General features: G+C 41.1%; 1 protein-coding gene across 1 annotated transcript in view; it reads right to left on the reverse strand.

Annotated features, from left to right (window-relative positions):
- LOC115044266 (receptor-type tyrosine-protein phosphatase gamma-like) overlaps positions 1–17,958 on the reverse strand; it is a 451,501-nt gene that overhangs the window by 146,392 nt on the left and 287,151 nt on the right. Inside the window, exon 4 of the mRNA XM_029503234.1 lies at positions 8,491–8,639. Coding sequence (XP_029359094.1) covers positions 8,491–8,639 — 149 coding nt within the window. The remainder of the gene's footprint in view (positions 1–8,490; positions 8,640–17,958) is intronic.

The raw sequence follows: 17,958 nt of genomic DNA on the forward strand, positions 1-17,958 counted from the left end.
GCTGTTTCCTCTCACATCCAATGCAGCAAACAATAAATTTCTGCCCAGCTTACACTTAATAATGGTGAAATTAAACCAGTCTGTGCAGGGAATTAAACATTAGTACTGGAACTGGACTCTCAAAACCTTTGGCAGCTTATAACACACATGTGGCTAAAGGACAATGATTGTGACAAATTCAAACAGCAGCACACAAGAGCCGATTCCTCAATCCTTGACCAAAGCCCCACATGGTCTGAACTGAGTCAAACCACGTTGACTCTCAGGAAGGTCTCTTGATTAAAAATCCACACCATAGATTGTGGAGGCTCTACCTTCGTTCTAGCTTCAGTGTAGGGTAAAACACATACATACACATCCACACACAAATTATAGGTGCTGATATAAACAAACAGTTTGCATAAGGAGCTCTGCAGAAAAGTAGTGCAAGAAATGAAAACTGGTGCGCAGTGTTATCATTATTCATCTGATGATTTAGGGAGCAGGATGTGCTTTCCATTTTCCACGCAGCAAAAGGTTGATGGGAAATAAAATCCCATTCATCAATGACACAGCTTTATCTGTGATACCTACAGGAAAGCAAGAAGAGGAAGTGCAGGTGTGTGTGTGTATGTACGTGAAAGAGTGCAACCCCCACCCCTCCACAATCAACACACACACACACACACACACACACACACACACACACACACACACACACACACACACACACACACACACACAGAGCCTGTGCTCTCAGCCCCCCTATCGCGTGTTAATTTACAGTGCCTTCCTTATCTAGGCAGGTGGGTAAAAGCTGGCAGAGCAACTTCTGGAGCCACACACACTCAGCTCTTCCCCCTCCATCTCTTCAACCTCTGCTCCTCTCGTTTATCACGTCTGGGAGACTCAGGAGGGGGTCGAGATAAAAATGAGCCTTGGCATGAGGCAGTCAGACAGAATGGATAGCCTAGCTCCTCGCCCAGCTAACCCTGATAGTGCACTTACCTGCTCAAGGCAAGGGAAGGGGGACAGGTGAGGCACTATAGTGTAACCAACCACAAACAGATGAACTGGGTTGAATGGAACCAGGGTTGTATGGAATCATACTGGTTACCGTCTCAAAAATTTTTAAATGAACCCTTCTCTAAAGCGATTTCAGCTATTTTGATGAGATTCCTGCTGATGCACCTGAGATCTATTTTCCCATACGAGGATTTCAGTAGCCCAGTGGTCGGGTACTCAAGTAGAATGCCATGATGGGACAATATATCCTCATCTTAATTTCTCTACCTCTGACTTCTAAAGCACACAATTGTATTGCTCTATGTGATAAAGCTGAATGACTTTCCTCTCAGGTCCCTAGACCAGAGAAGCAGCTTGTCAACAGGTAGCGCAGGCTTGTGGCCCTGGGCCCCTGGGCTGTTTGGGGGCCCCAAGGGCTGACAAACCGGACTCAACTGCAGGCTTCCCAACAAACAATACATTTTGTAGTGTAATTCCTAGGAGAAATTCTGTTGCAGCTTGTCTTTCAGACTGCTTCATCACATATTTTTAGAATTGCTGCCCATCACCCACATCAGTATTAGAATATTCAATCCCAAATAATTGTATTAAATGACCAGTTATTATGCCACACCTTAGTAACATTGGTGACCTTATAATGCTGTCTACAGTCACCATCATTATATTCATGGCCATTCATATAACTACACACTAATAGATATTGGATAACAGTATTGTAGATTTTAAAAGTGGGAAGCTATCCATTACTGGGTCGCGTGGGTGCTGGAGCCAATCCCAGCTCACACTGGGTGAGGGCAGGGTCACCCTGAACAGGTCGCCAGTCCATCACAGGGCCAACACACAGAGACTAACAACCACTCACACTCATACTCAGACCTATGGACAATTTTGAGTTACCAGTTAACCCAAGCATGCAGATAATTGGACGGTGGGAGGAAACCCACACAGGCACGGGGAGAAAATAAAAATTCCACACAGAAAGGTCCCAGGCCAGGAACTAAACCCGCGATCTTCTTGTTGGAGGGCAACAGCACTAACCACGATGCCACAATGCTGCTTATATCAGCATTTATAAAATTAATCTATGAAAACTGTTTTAACTTGCTGATGATTTTTTACTTTTTTACTTATTTTACTTTATACATTTTGTGAATATATTTAAACAATAGACTGAAGTGAATTCACAAATCTCTCTTGGCCTGTGGGAACCCAATGAGAATGTTCAGGGCGTAGGATGCAATAAACCAGTCAAAATGGCATTTCTTAATCCCTGTGAATCATTATGGAGCTATGACCATTCAGTGTGATGAATCTACAAGAATGCGTAGACTGGTGTCAGTTTTAGTTGATTTAATGAAGCTAAATATAATGATCATTTGTAATGACACTGCAATCACTGCACATTGCAAAAGGTTGTCAACTATACATCAGCTTTCTGCTGCCCCTGACACCGGTGTGAACTGGCCTGGGTCCCCAGAAGTTCAGAGGCCCCGGGCAGACGGTGGACTCTAATATCATCCCTGATTTGTCCAAACCTTTCCAAGCCTGGAGCTGTTGTGTAGAACTAGCATCAAGGCAACAGTCACACATCAGCCTTTTCTGTGTGTGTTGTTATCATTACACACACAAAGGGAGCACTGACCAAACACCTTGCAATGTGCATGTTTGTGTGTGTGCACATTTGTGACCTGACTTGGTGAACCTCACAAACTCCTGCATCTTAAATCACATGCTTGACTTTTGGTGTAAAGCAAACAATAGTGCAATGGGACCTTGCACACAGACAAACACACACATTAGACGACAACACACTAGCTGAAGACTTGTTTTGCTCCCCGGCAGGGCTGTGCATGGCATATTAACCACAGCATTACTGTTTCTGGCTGCAGGTGGGGGAGCAATATGCTCACACCCCTACCTCTGTGTCATTCAAGCACCTTATAAGGCTACCATTACTAAATGTAAGGCTTGTAAGTCATACATCATTCATGAGAAGAGGTCTCCTAATTCTTACCAGCAGTGCACATAACAAAGCAAAGAAAAGGAAAAAGCTAGAGGCTGAAGGAAAAGCTGTGAGGGAACCAAAACATTAAGAAAAATGTGACATATTCTGATCTCAAAATATCATGATATTTCCTTTGGCCCTATCCATGACCAGTATTTACGCAATAAATACAGTCTAGTTTCTTGTTTCATACTCTCAATCTAGTCTGTAATGCTTTGGAGTTATGTGATCTGCTGATCTGCTCCTGTGTTTTAATTACAACGTCAGTGCAACTTCTACCAGGACACTTTAGAAGATCTTATGCTTTTTCTCCTCACAAACTTTTTATTGGAGTCATTTATTTCTGAGCCAAAAATGGCAATAACTGGATTACCAGCTATAATAATACGGCTCTTGGTTGTCCAGCCAAATGGACTGACCCGAATCCCTTGGAGAATCTATTTGGGTATTGTCAAGAGAAAACTGAGCACCTGACCTAGGTAGAAACGAAAGGTGCAGTGATACCAACTATAGAGACACCTCTCTCTCTCTCTGTCTCTCTCTCTCTCACACACACACACACATTAATATTCCTGTTGATTTTGAGTAACAAAAAAGAAAAAAGTAGCAACCTGCCCAGCAACCTAAAATGTTACCCTGCTGGTGGCATGTAAGAATGACTTCAAGATACATCATCTGGCCTGGACTAATAAGTGTTGAACCCAGTGAAAAAACATGTTAAACATGTTAAAACATATCTAACATAATCCATTCAGTCACCATAGGGATGAAACCAGATATATGTTTTCTCCCTGTGCCCTGTAAATGTGCAATTAAAAGCAATGGTTTGTATGAAATCACTGAAATCGTTCACTCCTCCCTACTCCCTATCCAGAAGGTAAGTAATTTATAAGTTCCCCGTGACCTTGAGCTGTGACCACAAAAATGAAATCAGTTCATCGTTGAGTCCAAGTGAGCAGCTGTGTCAAATTTAGAGAAAGTCCCTCCAGGTGTTCTGTATTTCATTCAGGAGAAATGGTTGTAAACATATTGCCTCTGGTGAGTAGGTATCATTAAAACCATTGCTAGAAAAATTAAATAAGCGAAAAAGGAATTGTGAACATCTGTGAATAAGTTTTCTATCTGCAGAATGTACACAGGTGTGTATGAATGCATGCATGTGTGCCCACATATTAGTTTTCCATCTAAAAGAGATAACATTGCTTAATACGATTACTGCAACAGGAGTGTAAGAGATCACTTGATTTGTTGGAATTGCAGTTTAATATCAGCGCAGACCTCTAAATTTTACATTGTCTGTATAAGAAATATTTTCAGGACAGGTGAGTTATCCATTTGTTTTCTTAAACTCTTATTCAAAATACACGATAGAACCAACACCAAAATAAGATTTATGCAATTTCTCTAAATAAGGATTCTGTGTTATTGCTTGCTTAATAGCTGCTGCTCATTCCGCTAATTAGTTTCATCATAACGCCCTGATGCTTGCAATAGTATAATAGGCAGGCTTACATGAACCACTCAAAGTTTATTTTTGAATGAATTAAGCACTATAGTTAATAACAATTCCATGACACCATAGACCACATGTGTAGCTCACATGTACAGTCCCATCGGCCTTTGGGTCAGGTGGGGGTTTAGGTTAGCAATCTGTGTGAGGATTTTCTTTATTCCACAGGATCAGGATTCTTCCCTAACCAGAACTTGGAGAAGTGAGTGTACAAATACAACCATAAACCAGTTTAATAATCATCACATGTTCACAAATCATCACCTTAAATCTGTCTTTTAAGCTCTTGTGACACTGGTTTATTAATTGCAACACATTCATTTGAATTTGCCGAGTGTTATAAAAAAGGTATATTTATGTCCGTGTACCCACAATCAATAGATTCAATTTTATCAGTTTTTCACACTCAACTGCTTTGCAACTGGGTTACGGTTAGGGTATATTATATATATTATAGTATATTTTAGCCAAGTAACAGAAAGGTAATGACGTTATTCTTAATTTTATCAGTACTGCAATTTCAATGCAACTTTCTCCGAAAGCATCACAAACACAGTTTCACCCATTTCTAAGCAATTATATTGCATTTACTAACCATGTTTTGCCAAAGTCTCTGTCTCTCCCAGTTCCTCTCCTCTCTCTCCCTGTCCTCATCCTGCAGGTGGTGACTCATCGCCATCCCATGTTCCTGCAACACCTGCTGGTCCCATATTTCATGAATTCTGTATTACAGCTCAACTCCATGAACTTCATGCAGCAACATGTTCCTGCCTACACCCCCCCCCCACCCTCCAATGCCTGTCTCACTCTCTCTCTCTCTCTCTCTCTCTCCCACTCTCAACCTCACCGGTCGAGGCAGATGGCCGCCCCCCGAGCCTGGTTCTGCTCGAGGTTTCTGCCTCTTAAAGGAAGTTTTTCCTTGCCACTGTTGCCAAGTGCTTGCTCATCGGGGGATCTGTTGGGTCTCTTTAAATAAATTTATAAAGAGTTTGGTCTAGACCTGCTCTATATGTAAAGTGCTTTGATGTAACTTTGTTATGATTTGGCGCTATACAAATAAATCTGATTTGATTTGATTTGGTCATCTAGTTTGATGGTGATGCCAATATGGGAATTATATGGGGAAACAGGAGGCAACAAATGTAGGTACTGTAGGCAGTATAATGTTGTCAAATCAATGGTGATGCAGTGGTTAGCACTGCATCACACCTCACATTAACAAGGTCCTAGTCCTTCTAGGTATTCTGGCTTCCTCCCTCAGTCACGAAACACGCCCATTTAGGCTCATTGGTAACTCTAAATTGCCCATTGAAGCAAATAGTTGTTTGTCTCTATATGATGGCCTTGCGATATACTGGCATCAAGGGTGCACCCTGCCCTTGAGAAATTGGCTCCAGCCCCCTGTGACAATCATAAGCAATATAGATAATGGACTGATGAAATATAATTAAACTGTCTGTTGTATCAGCTGACAATGTCACGGACCTCAGCATCAGGAAGAAGCAGATGTTTTAGTCTACATAAGATAATTCTAACAGCTGGTCGGTTTTGCACTGAGACAAAATCGTATATTTTGCATTGGCAGGTATTTGGAGTGAATAAATGTCATTCTACACAGTATTATAAGATTGCACTTTTTATTTTATAAATGATTATAATGAATGAAACTATTATTATTATTGTAGATGTATAATAAAATATAAAGAGAGTAAGTGCAGCTGTTAAATGATTTTTATTCTCTGATGCATTTTGAAATTCAGAAAGTCAAACTTTGAATGCAGTTTCATCATGGACATAACTTACCAAATATGCTGAGGTCAGAACCTAAATCTCTCATTCTTTGGGTAGTAACTGTGACATGTAGTCGAGCTGTTAAAGGTGTCCACATTTACAGCAGATATTCAGCACAGACAGAATGGGATCAACTGTGGTGGCAAAATACATCACAATACAGAGGTATTCAATCAATCCGAAGTATTTAATCCAAGTATTTATGCTAAATACCTACCTACTGCCTATCTAACACATTAGCTGTAGAGTGCATTCATTGTCATTTCGCTACAAGACAAATGTGCGATTGTGTGCATAGCCTTTTTTTTTTTCTTTCTTTTTCAGCTTTTTCCCTATTCGAGGTCACCACAGCAAGTGGGGAATCAAACCCCAGTCTCCTGCATACCAAGCAAGTATACTCACCACAAAACTATGAAGCAGGTTCTGCGTGTAGTCTACTAGTGCAAAACTGATCCTGATCAAATTGAAGTATATGAAAAATTGTTATACTTTTCACTTTATTTATTTACTCATCTTTAAAGTTTATGGTCTCAGTCCCCAGCTTCGAGTCAGTCTGCTTCAATCTCTGTATGTGTGTGTGTGTGTGTGTGAGTGTGTGTGTTGAAATAGTACAGTTGACTAAGTCAGTATAGAAAAACTGCCTTGAATTTCACTGGAACTTCATAAAACTGCTTTATGGAAACTTTTCCTTGCTGTTGCCTGACAGTTGAATCATTGTGATGGCGGATTATACATTTGGCAATTTAAACACTCAGCTCAAGAGAGCTCCGTCATGCATTCATATGGAAAGTTTTGTGTTTCAGCAGAATCTTGGAATTCCTCACCTGTGGACAGGTAATATTTCTAAACAGGTTAGAGAGGATAAATGCATCAGCCTCTGACACTAAACCACATTTATGCAACTTTGTGGAAAGGTTTGAGAGGGAATAAAACTGAGTTTGGGGTGGAAGGGGGGAGATTGCACTATCAAGCTGATCTGTCAGCGTGCTGACCTGCCAAATGTCAAACAATACATATTCATCTGTTTGGCAAGCTATCACATAGAGGCATGGCTTGAGGAGCAGTCCAGACAGAGAGATGGCTGACATTTCAGTATTCAAGAGACTGACAGCTGCACATTCACAACATGCAAACACACAGAGTAATCTCTGCACTTCTAGATCTACACTTACTCCATACACTTGGCATATTGCAAAGAATTTATTTGGAGGCCACAAGAGTGTCTCCTCATGCCAAAAAAACAAGTCGGAGAGGTAAATCCTGCTCATCACAAACAAAATCATCACTGGCTGCTGGATGCTTTCACCTTTTTGTTTCTATTGAACTTAGCTACAGGACATCAGTATTACAATTGTTTGTCACCAGCTTAATCACTTGGTTTATTGCCCATGCACAAAAACTAAAATGAAGACTCTCTGTCATTGAAAGTAACTGCTATTGAGGTTGGATGAACTCAGCGACAAATACAGTTGAGACCACTTTCTAGTCATCATTTACTGGCTACCCTTTCTTAAAAAAGCTTGCATTAGCTGGATCATGTTTGGGAGCCCCAGTTAATAAGCTACAAATGTTACCTGCTACACTTTGTCGTATCCTGGACATGACTCTTTATTGACTTACATGAAAAGTGGTAGAGTGACTTTAGCAACCTGTTGTGTAAATGGATCTGTTCAGACATAGTAGATGTCTTTCTGTCTGATTCTTTCTACATGTCCATTGGTTTTAAAATAGAGTTTCAGTAAAGAGAAGAGTGTTAGGTTTAGTTAAGCCAGATAATACAAATATATCCTGGGTCTTTTTAACTTTATGGTACAGGACTCACGTTTGGACTGATGTACTGATGTCACATGTTAATTCAGGTATAAACAGGTCCTCTGTGTTAAAATCATGCTATGAAACACTTGCATACACCTGCAACATCTTGCTTAACCAACTCATTTAATATATGTGGACATAACTCCTCCAACTTTGTGATATAGACACCACAAAATGTAATTGTGGACCTGTTGAATGTTCGATTCAGTTCCTCTATTGACAACTGGCTACTGTGTCTGGTTCACATTTAAGTGCTTGCAAAGTGCTTTTCAAGCTCAAGATTCATGTCCATATCAAAGATATGTGTTGACTGTCAGATATGGTTAGTTCCTGGATAGGTCAAGGCTTAGTAGACGGAACTAACCTCCACGGGGTAACGTCGGCTGTTGATGCTGTGTTCTGAGCCCTCAGATCCATTGTTTGGCCCCCAGTGAAATTCCACTTTTTCTGCCTTAAATCTCCCTGGTAGGCCTGCACCCCGGACAAAGTAATCATCCTTCAACATAATGGCCACTGGAAGAAAGACAGAAGAACAGGGAAAACAGTGACAGGACAAGAAAGAGTGAATGGTTGTGTATCACTGAAACTCTTTCTCTACATACAGCAGTAATCATTCCTCTCAAAGAAACAGATGACAGAAAATTGCTGGCTGTCAATGTGAAGGCAAGTTTCAAATACTGCCAGAGAGGCAATCAAAGCTTGTGTGTGAGGACACGTGTACAATGTAGCACCTCTTTTAGGTCTAAGGAGACACCATGCAGACCAAAGGTTGTATTCTGAGAACATTTATCTTTTATATTTTCTCAGCGGACAAAATGGTTGCACAAGTCATTTTCTGTCATCTTCCATCAGCCTCAGAGGCAAGTTCTAAAATGACTGGCTAATTTGCCGAGCAAAATTGGCTATGGCAAATCGCCCTTGAAAGATCCTTTGTTATTCCATCACATCTTGCTAAAATATTGTGAAATTAAGAATGGGGTTGGAAATTAAGAAGGGGGGCTGTTATTTTCACAACCATAAATGGCTCAGAAAAGATTCCTGTTTGTTAATCAGTGCAACTGCCTCAATTCCACACTTCACCAGACGGTGGTCATCAGTTTGTAGAGGACAAGAGACTAACCTGGTTCATTTGTTGATCAAGACAGCTCTGTACACTCACAGAATTTTATCTTTTATCTCAACCAGAAATTGTTCAGAGTTTATAGCTTGTATGACGACCGCATTTCCAATGTTATCATAAAATCATTTTCATAAATTCTGATGATGGTCCAATTTAATCTGCATCTGCATCTAAACTAAATACCAATAATGCAAATTGAAAAGGAATTCAGATTTATTCCAAATATAGTCATATACAAGACAAATCATCAGTCAGAATGTTGCTTGGTTTGTAAGCAGTAGAAAAAGAATGAATTAATAATCTCAACACTAATGATGATGAAGATGGTAGAAGAGACTCCAGGAAAGGTTCTATACATATTGAAAAGGAGCATAGTAGGAAAAATCTTTCAGAAAACTGGTCTTCAAAATAATGGCTGTGACTAAAAAATTTTTTGATGGGTTTAGACCAAAGTACACGCAATTTATCTGCATACTGATATTAGGGGCAGATATGAGCTGTTGATTAATCAAAATCAGTATTAGAATGGCTGATTAAATTACAAAAAAGATGTTATTAATATTGTTGTGTAGTTTTTCCTCTGGAGGGCACACTGCAACTTCATTTTTGGCAACCCAAGCAAATGACAATTGGCTGAGCCGATCAATGTGGTCCACAACAGATATCATCTGTGTTCACGACTCAGCTCAGTCGGTGTTAACTCTGGATTTTGAACTCTCACAACAGTGGTTTACTACAGAGAATGCCTAACCTGCCCTGGAGCAGGTTAAGTTCAGAATAAGAGCTCAGTGGATATATATATGAGACTGCCTACTGACCGATCAAATTTCTTCGAAAATGGCCTGCCCATTCCCAGATCAGCCCGTTAAAGTAGGCAATAAAATCATGAGGGGAGAGAAGTTTGTCACCGAGTTAACCCGTTTGATTTCTTTGGAGCAAAGCAGATTTGCTCCAACTGGCGTAGAAACTGAAATAATGAGGATAATATCTTCAAAAAAGTTATTAAAAAAATTCAGGAACATAAATTTATGGGACACATACGGTAGATCTTGCTGATGTGGTGGGGATTTAGTATTATAATCCCAGTAAATGACACATTAACAGAGTCTGTGATTTTTTTTTTCCACCAGCATGCTTTGCTTCTGGCAGCTGCAACTGGATTATTTTTTCCTTGAATTACTGATATATATTCTTTATAGTTTCTTAATTTTACAGTGGTGTAATTTTATTGTGAAATCTGGGTAGCTAATAGTTCAAGCCAGGCACAATGAAGACATTTTTCAAAAGACGGAGAGGTTATGTGATTTAATAAAAAAATGTTAATACTTTGTCCAGGCACAGGGATAATGACATATTGGATTGAATTAAATGGGAGTTGGACTGTAGCAAAGGAACTGCTCTCTACAGTGGGTGTACAGTTTCACATCCATGCCAGCATAAAGGATGCATGGAAGTGTGGGCAGTGACGGTACAAAAAGTGTTTTGTTGTTTTTTAGTGCCACGGGCTATAAGCACAGGGGCCACTACTTCTACACAGTAGAAGTAAGTGGCCTCTGTGCATAGCACGAGGCACTACTTAATATTGTCCATACTTATTATTATTATTCCGTCACATTTTCGGCAGCTAATGCGGGTCGTACCACTGGACGGAGCCCAACAATATATATATCAAAACGTGCGGCTCGATCGGGACAAGTGTGCTAAGTTCTGGGTAGTCGATATTCCCATTTTTCCCAAAGTTATTCCCAAAAAACCAGCCGAAATTTTCCATAGAGAATGCATGGGAGCCGACGAAAAATTGCCTCAAAATTTCACCTACTTTCTCAGTCGCGTAGCTCAGTCATACGTGCACCTAGAAATGTCATTCTAACTTTAAAACGGAGGAAATCTTATGCTCTTTCCAGAATATCAAACCTTTGTCTCCTAAATGGTACGGTTTTCGAACTACGACCTCTCAAAGGAGCAGTCCGAATCACTTTTTCCTCAAAGTTAGAGTGGAGCCGCTCGTTAAGTAGAGTGAGAGCACTGTGAAAAAGTAACCGACATTTTCATGTTTAACTCGAGCTCACGGCCAAACCGTGAAAGGGAGACAAATGATTTTTTGGCAAAACGTAGACACAGGTTTTGGGATTCAGAAAATCTAAGTTTGAGAGCTCTACTCCTCACCAAATTTACACAGGAGCGCTCAGAGCGCCAGCAACACCTGCTTTTGCCCCAATTGACTGCAATGCAAATCAAGGTTTCACTAAAAACAATTTCACTCTGACTTCGCACTGTCCCTACACGCTCATTTTAAGGACTTTTCAAATCAAATAAAGACTACTGGAATCCCCAGACTCTTCTGTCTCTCACGGTGTTTTCGATTTTCGGACCGGAGCTACGGTTTGCTCGCAATTCGAAGTAGTTCGGGAGGTGGTCAAAAGCCAATTTTGGGAGAGTTTTGGAGGGAGTCTGAGCTCTGACCAGACTGAATTCTCAAATCACCGTGGCAACCGCAGGTCCCTCAGCTCAGGTCTGTGTGCAGCTGTTGCTGTAGATTAAACCCACCTCACTTTGGAGCCTCGCTGCTTCGTCACACTTTGTCACAGAAACGCCGTTCAAAGTTTAAACGGCTCAGAAGACCTTGACCTCTGACCTTGAGCACTCACACATATAAACAGACACACACAGAGACACGCACTCACACATATACAGAGACACAATCACACATATACACAGACAGAAATACACTCACCGGCCACTTTATTAGGTACACCATGCTAGTAACGGGTTGGACCCCTTTTTGCCTTCAGAACTGCCTCAATTCTTCGTGGCATAGATTCAACAAGGTGCTGGAAGCATTCCTCAGAGAGTTTGGTCCATATTGAAATGATGGCATCACACAGTTGCTGCAGATTTGTCGGCTGCACATCCATGATGCGAATCTCCCGTTCCACCACATCCCAAAGATGCTCTATTGGATTGAGATCTGGTGACTGTGGAGGCCATTTGAGTACAGTGAACTCATTGTCATGTTCAAGAAACCAGTCTGAGATGATTCCAGCTTTATGACATGGCACATTATCCTGCTGAAAGTAGCCATCAGAAGTTGGGTATTGTGGTCATAAAGGGATGGACATGGTCAGCAACAATACTCAGGTAGGCTGTGGCGTTGCAACGATGCTCAACTGGTGCCAAGAAAATATTCCCCACACCATTACACTACCACCACCAGCCTGAACCGTTGATACAAGGCAGGATGGATCCATGCTTTCATGTTGTTGACGCCAAATTCTGACCCTACCATCCGAACGTCGCACAAGAAATCGAGACTCATCAGACCAGGCAACGTTTTTCCAATCTTCTATTGTCCAATTTCCATGAGCTTGTGCAAATTGTAGCCTCAGTTTCCTGTTCTTAGCTGAAAGGAGTGGCACCCGGTGTGGTCTTCTGCTGCTGTAGCCCATCTGCCTCAAAGTTCGACGTACTGTGCGTTCAGAGATGCTCTTCTGCCTACCTTGGTTGTAACGGGTGGTTATTTGAGTCACTGTTGCCTTTCTATCAGCTCGAACCAGTCTGGCCATTCTCCTCTGACCTCTGGCATCAACAAGGCATTTCCGCCCACAGAACTGCCGCTCACTGGATATTTTTTCTTTTTCGGACCATTCTCTGTAAACCCTAGAGATGGTTGTGCGTGAAAATCCCAGTAGATCAGCAGTTTCTGAAATACTCAGACCAGCCCTTCTGGCACCAACAACCATGCCACGTTCAAAGTCACTCAAATCACCCTTCTTCCCCATACTGATGCTCGGTTTGAACTGCAGGAGATTGTCTTGACCATATCTACATGCCTAAATGCACTGAGTTGCCGCCATGTGATTGGCTGATTAGAAATTAAGTGTTAACAAGCAGTTGGACAGGTGTACCTAATAAAGTGGCCGGTGAGTGTAGAGAGATATAGACACACGCTCACACATATACACAGACATACACACAGAGACAGATGTACAGACGCAGTCACACATACACAGACACACAACGAGACACGCACTCACACATATACACAGACACAATCACACATATACACAGACAGAAATAGAGAGATATAGACACACGCTCACACATGTACACAGACATACACAGAGACAGATATACAGACGCACTCACACATATACACAGACACACAACGAGACACGCACTAACACATATACACAGACACAATCACACATATACACAGACAGAAATAGAGAGATATAGACACACGCTCACACATATACACAGACAGAAATAGAGAGATATAGACACACGCTCACACATGTACACAGACATACACAGAGAAAGATATACAGACGCAGTCACACATATACACAGACACAATCACACACATACACAGACAGAAATAGAGAGATATAGACACACGCTCACACATATACACAGACATACACACAGAGACAGATGTACAGACGCAGTCACACATATACACAGACACACACACACCGACAGATTTACAGATGCACTCACACATATACACAGACGCAATCAGGGACAAATATACAGATGCACTCACACATATACACAGACGCAATCAGGGACAAATATACAGATGCACTCACACATATACACAAACACACAAAGAGACAGATATACAGACACGCTCATTGAATCAATCTCAATCGGTTCTCCGAACGGAAATTTCAGCAGGAAGGCTTTCGACGGCATGACGGTACGTGGGTTGCTCGTCCGGGCGAGGGGACGACGGGCGAGGGGACGCCGACCCGTGGCACTTCAAAATTTCTTGGAATTTTCTAGTTTCTGTTTAATACTGTGTCTGATGGCAGATGCTGGATGACGTAAAATATTGAGGTAGTTTACCAGACATCCATCAGGTGCAGTGATATGTAACACCTGTACAACCTCCATGAGCAAGAGATGTGGTACCAGATCTACCTTTGTTCAATGTACCATTCATTCATCTTCAACCGCTTATCCATTTCTGTAGCCAATCCCAGCCAATGGTCCAGGCGAGGGGTGGGGTACACCCTGAACAGGTTGCCAGTCCATCACAGGGCCAACACATAGAGACGAACAACCACTCCCACTCAGAACTAAAGACAATTTAGAGTCACCAGTTAATCCAAACATGGATGATGGAAGGAAACCGTAGAACCCGGAGGAAACCCACGCAGGCACAGGGAGAACATGCAAATTCTGGTAACTGGGAACCAAACCCGCAACCTTCTTATTGTGGGGCACTAAGCACTACGCCACTGTGCTGTCCTGTTTACTGTACAATTTATGGCAATTTAACATTTAAACTACATTATATCTTATTGTTTTGTTGAAGACTGAAAAACTGCATACTACTACATAACAATATTAAAGAAAATTCCTTAGTCTTGTTGATTCTATTGATTTCGATCATTATGGTGTGTTTAAATCCTCAAAATCGGTATTTGTCCAGCTATTGTTCAGATTTTGGCTTTCTTGTGACAAAATTATGTTTTATTTTTGTTTTGATTATTTACAGTTTCTTCCCACCATCCACCATCTACCATTGGGTTAACTGGTGACTCTAAATTGTCCGTAGGTCTGAGTGTGAGTGGTTGTTTGTTTCTGTGTGTCTCTTTGTGTTGGCCCTGCAATGACCCACCCACACCCAGTGTGAGCTGCGATTGGCTCCAGCAACCCCATGACCTGGAAATTAAAAAAGTGGTAGAAGATGGATGGGTGGATGAATATATATATATATATATATATATATATATACATATACACATATATATATACACACACATATATACATACACACACACACACACACACACACATATATATATATATATATATATATATATACACAGTATATATTATTCATAGCTCACATTGTGCTGGATCTGAATAGATGTGGTGACACAAGAAAAAGTGTGGGAAAACAGTAAGACCATAATGTGCCTTGAAAATGAATTTGAGGTTAGACAATTATCAATAGAAAAGCTTCCCAAACCTTGTCATGTCCTGAAACTCAGTGTTGTCTCTTCATTATCTGCTTTATTTTGAAATTCCTACTCTCCTTGTGTTTCAGTTTGCCTGCCCTTCCTCTTGTGCCAGTCTTTCCCCGCCCTGTGTTCACCTGTTCCCCATTACCTTGTGTGTGTGTTTATGTAGTCTGCATCTCTCTTTGTCCTGTGCCAGTTTTTTGTATCTTGTGCTGTAAAACTAAGCCATCTTACATTTAAGCCCATGTCCTTTGCATTTTCTAGTTTCCTGAGTTATGTTGATACTTTGATCTTTTGTGTCAAGCTTAGTCTTGTGATTTGTGTTGATACCTTGTCTAGTCTTTTTCCAAGCACTGTCTTGGCCCTCTTGTTTTTAACTCTATAGATATATCCAAGCAAATAGGCGTCTTTTGTTGCTGCGTTTGCTATTCATTTGCACATTCATACTTTGTCTCATAAGTCATGCATTTGGGTTCAGATTCGTACCGTTCTGTCATAGTCAGTGATAACAGAATTTAGCCAATGTGAGACAATGTGTAGGATGTTAGTGTGGTCCTTAAACAATGCACAAGTAATTAGATTTGGATTTATTTTTTTTAAGTAAAATTATAAATATTTCTTAATTGGAAGCAAAAAGTTATATACTGATTCTGGATTTTGAAACTTTTTCTTTCCAGCCACATGTTGTTGATTCATACAAGGTCAGTAAGTTAAAGCTGTGCAGAAACACTGTCATGTGTCTGAATGGAGTTTGTTGTGCGGGGGGGTTGCCTGATTTCACAGCTCCATCACAGCATTCAGTTGCAACTACACCAGGTGATCCCTCCACAGATAATACGCTCATCTGTTGTTTAGAAACAGTGCAGGACCCATGCATAATTCATGGGAAAAAAAACGCAGGGACATTTGTCTTGTTAGCCATGCATTATGTAGCGGAGTGAGAGCAGAAGCTGTGCGCCATTTTGTATCACAGCTGTTGTTTGTGTTAGCATTTTTTGCATGGCTCTCTACATGCTGTGGCATCCCGAATCCATTTATATTATGCTCTGCTGTGTTTTTCACTTTGCAGGTGGCCATCATCAGTTCACTTTCTGTTCGGTGAGCAGCCTCTGTGGAATTGGGGTAAAGGTTTGAGGTGCTGAATGCCTGGGGACTGGGGACACTATGCATCAAACGTGTCAGAGTATTTTTCATCCTGACTGCAGTGAGATCTTTCTCGTTCTGTCTCTCACTCTCATCATGTCTTTTCTGCTACCAGGCATCCAGTGGTGATGATCCTCTACCTTAAAGCTGGCCTTCTCCCATAGGGTATGACAGCACGCTATGTGTCCGCCTCGCCTGACTGAGCTACCTGCACTTAGAGAGATGGCTAGCTCACATATCAGGGACTTACTGCTGCCCACTCATGATGCAGTGACTGGGAGGTCGACAAGACATTTATACGCTCTCTGTGCCCTTGATCAGTCACTGAAAGTTGGAAATTAAACTGGGAAGAGCAACAGGGCTTCAGAGGGAGTCACTTGTCCAGGGTCATAGCTCAAATGGTCATACATCCATTTTGAACAATATCATATTATACAAATTTTAATTTTTATATTTAGCCTAAATACGGTGCTTTCCCTCAATTTAGAGAACAATGTCTAAACAGGAACAGACTATCACCATGCCTCCAATAGCTCTACAAAGCCACAGTGCGAACACATCATCACTCCACGATGACACAGGAACACAGGTACATTGATGTGTATAAGATAGGAAACAAGTGCATTTTTGAAACTATTCACTTTTCAGTAATACTCCACCAAGGACAAGTTCCTTTACAATGTCTACAGTGCTGATCTGTGGTGGCAAAGATGTCCTTGATCTGAAAAAGTTTGATAAACACTGGACAAGAATATGACAGATGATTTTGAAGTTTTCAGTTGGTTCCTTTTTGACTCTAGAAATTGTTTTTCATGACAATGGTACAAAAGAATAAAAATATTTTTTTGTGTCACATTTCCAGTGTGGTTGTCAGGTTTAGAACGGTAATATTTCTGGACATATTTCTGGACTTAAATTATTTCTTCCCAGATATAGTTTCCACTGCATATGTTGTGTTTACATATTCTGGAGCACCACTGTTTGACCTTGTCAGAACACAGGAACACGCTCTGTGACCTTCTCAAAATGGCAGAAGCTGTGTTTTGATAACAAATATGACTAGCGTGGAAAGGAGTGACCTTTTTGTGTTGTGTTTTTTTCTTTCTTTGTTTTTGTATTACTAGATTTAAGTGCACAAAACAAAGCTTGAGAGGCTTGAAACCTTACCCTCGAGTGGCACCTGTGGCTTATCAGTGTAACCCTCAAAACCAGAAATGATGTTGTGTTGTCAGTATCTTCCTGATAGTTTCATCTTCTACTGCTTATCCGTTTCCCTGTCACGGGGGTTGCTGGAGCGAATTCCAGTTCACATTGGGTGAGGGCGAGGTCCCCCTGGACAGGCCGACAGTCACAGGGCCAACATACAGAGACAAACAACCACTCACACTCAGACCTACATGCAATTTAGAGTCACCAATCAACTTGAATATTAGTGTTGGGAGTAACATAACAGTAATTAATTACTGTCATGCATTACTTTTTGCTGTAACGCAGTAATGTAAGACATTACGAGATCAGCGAGATCAGCAGAGGAGAAAAGTTCACACACAATGCTTCCCTTTCCTTCTAATCTTTTATACAGAACAGAAGAGGT

Source organism: Echeneis naucrates, chromosome 5 (assembly GCF_900963305.1).
Source record: "Echeneis naucrates chromosome 5, fEcheNa1.1, whole genome shotgun sequence".
NCBI classification, from domain to species: domain Eukaryota; kingdom Metazoa; phylum Chordata; class Actinopteri; order Carangiformes; family Echeneidae; genus Echeneis; species Echeneis naucrates.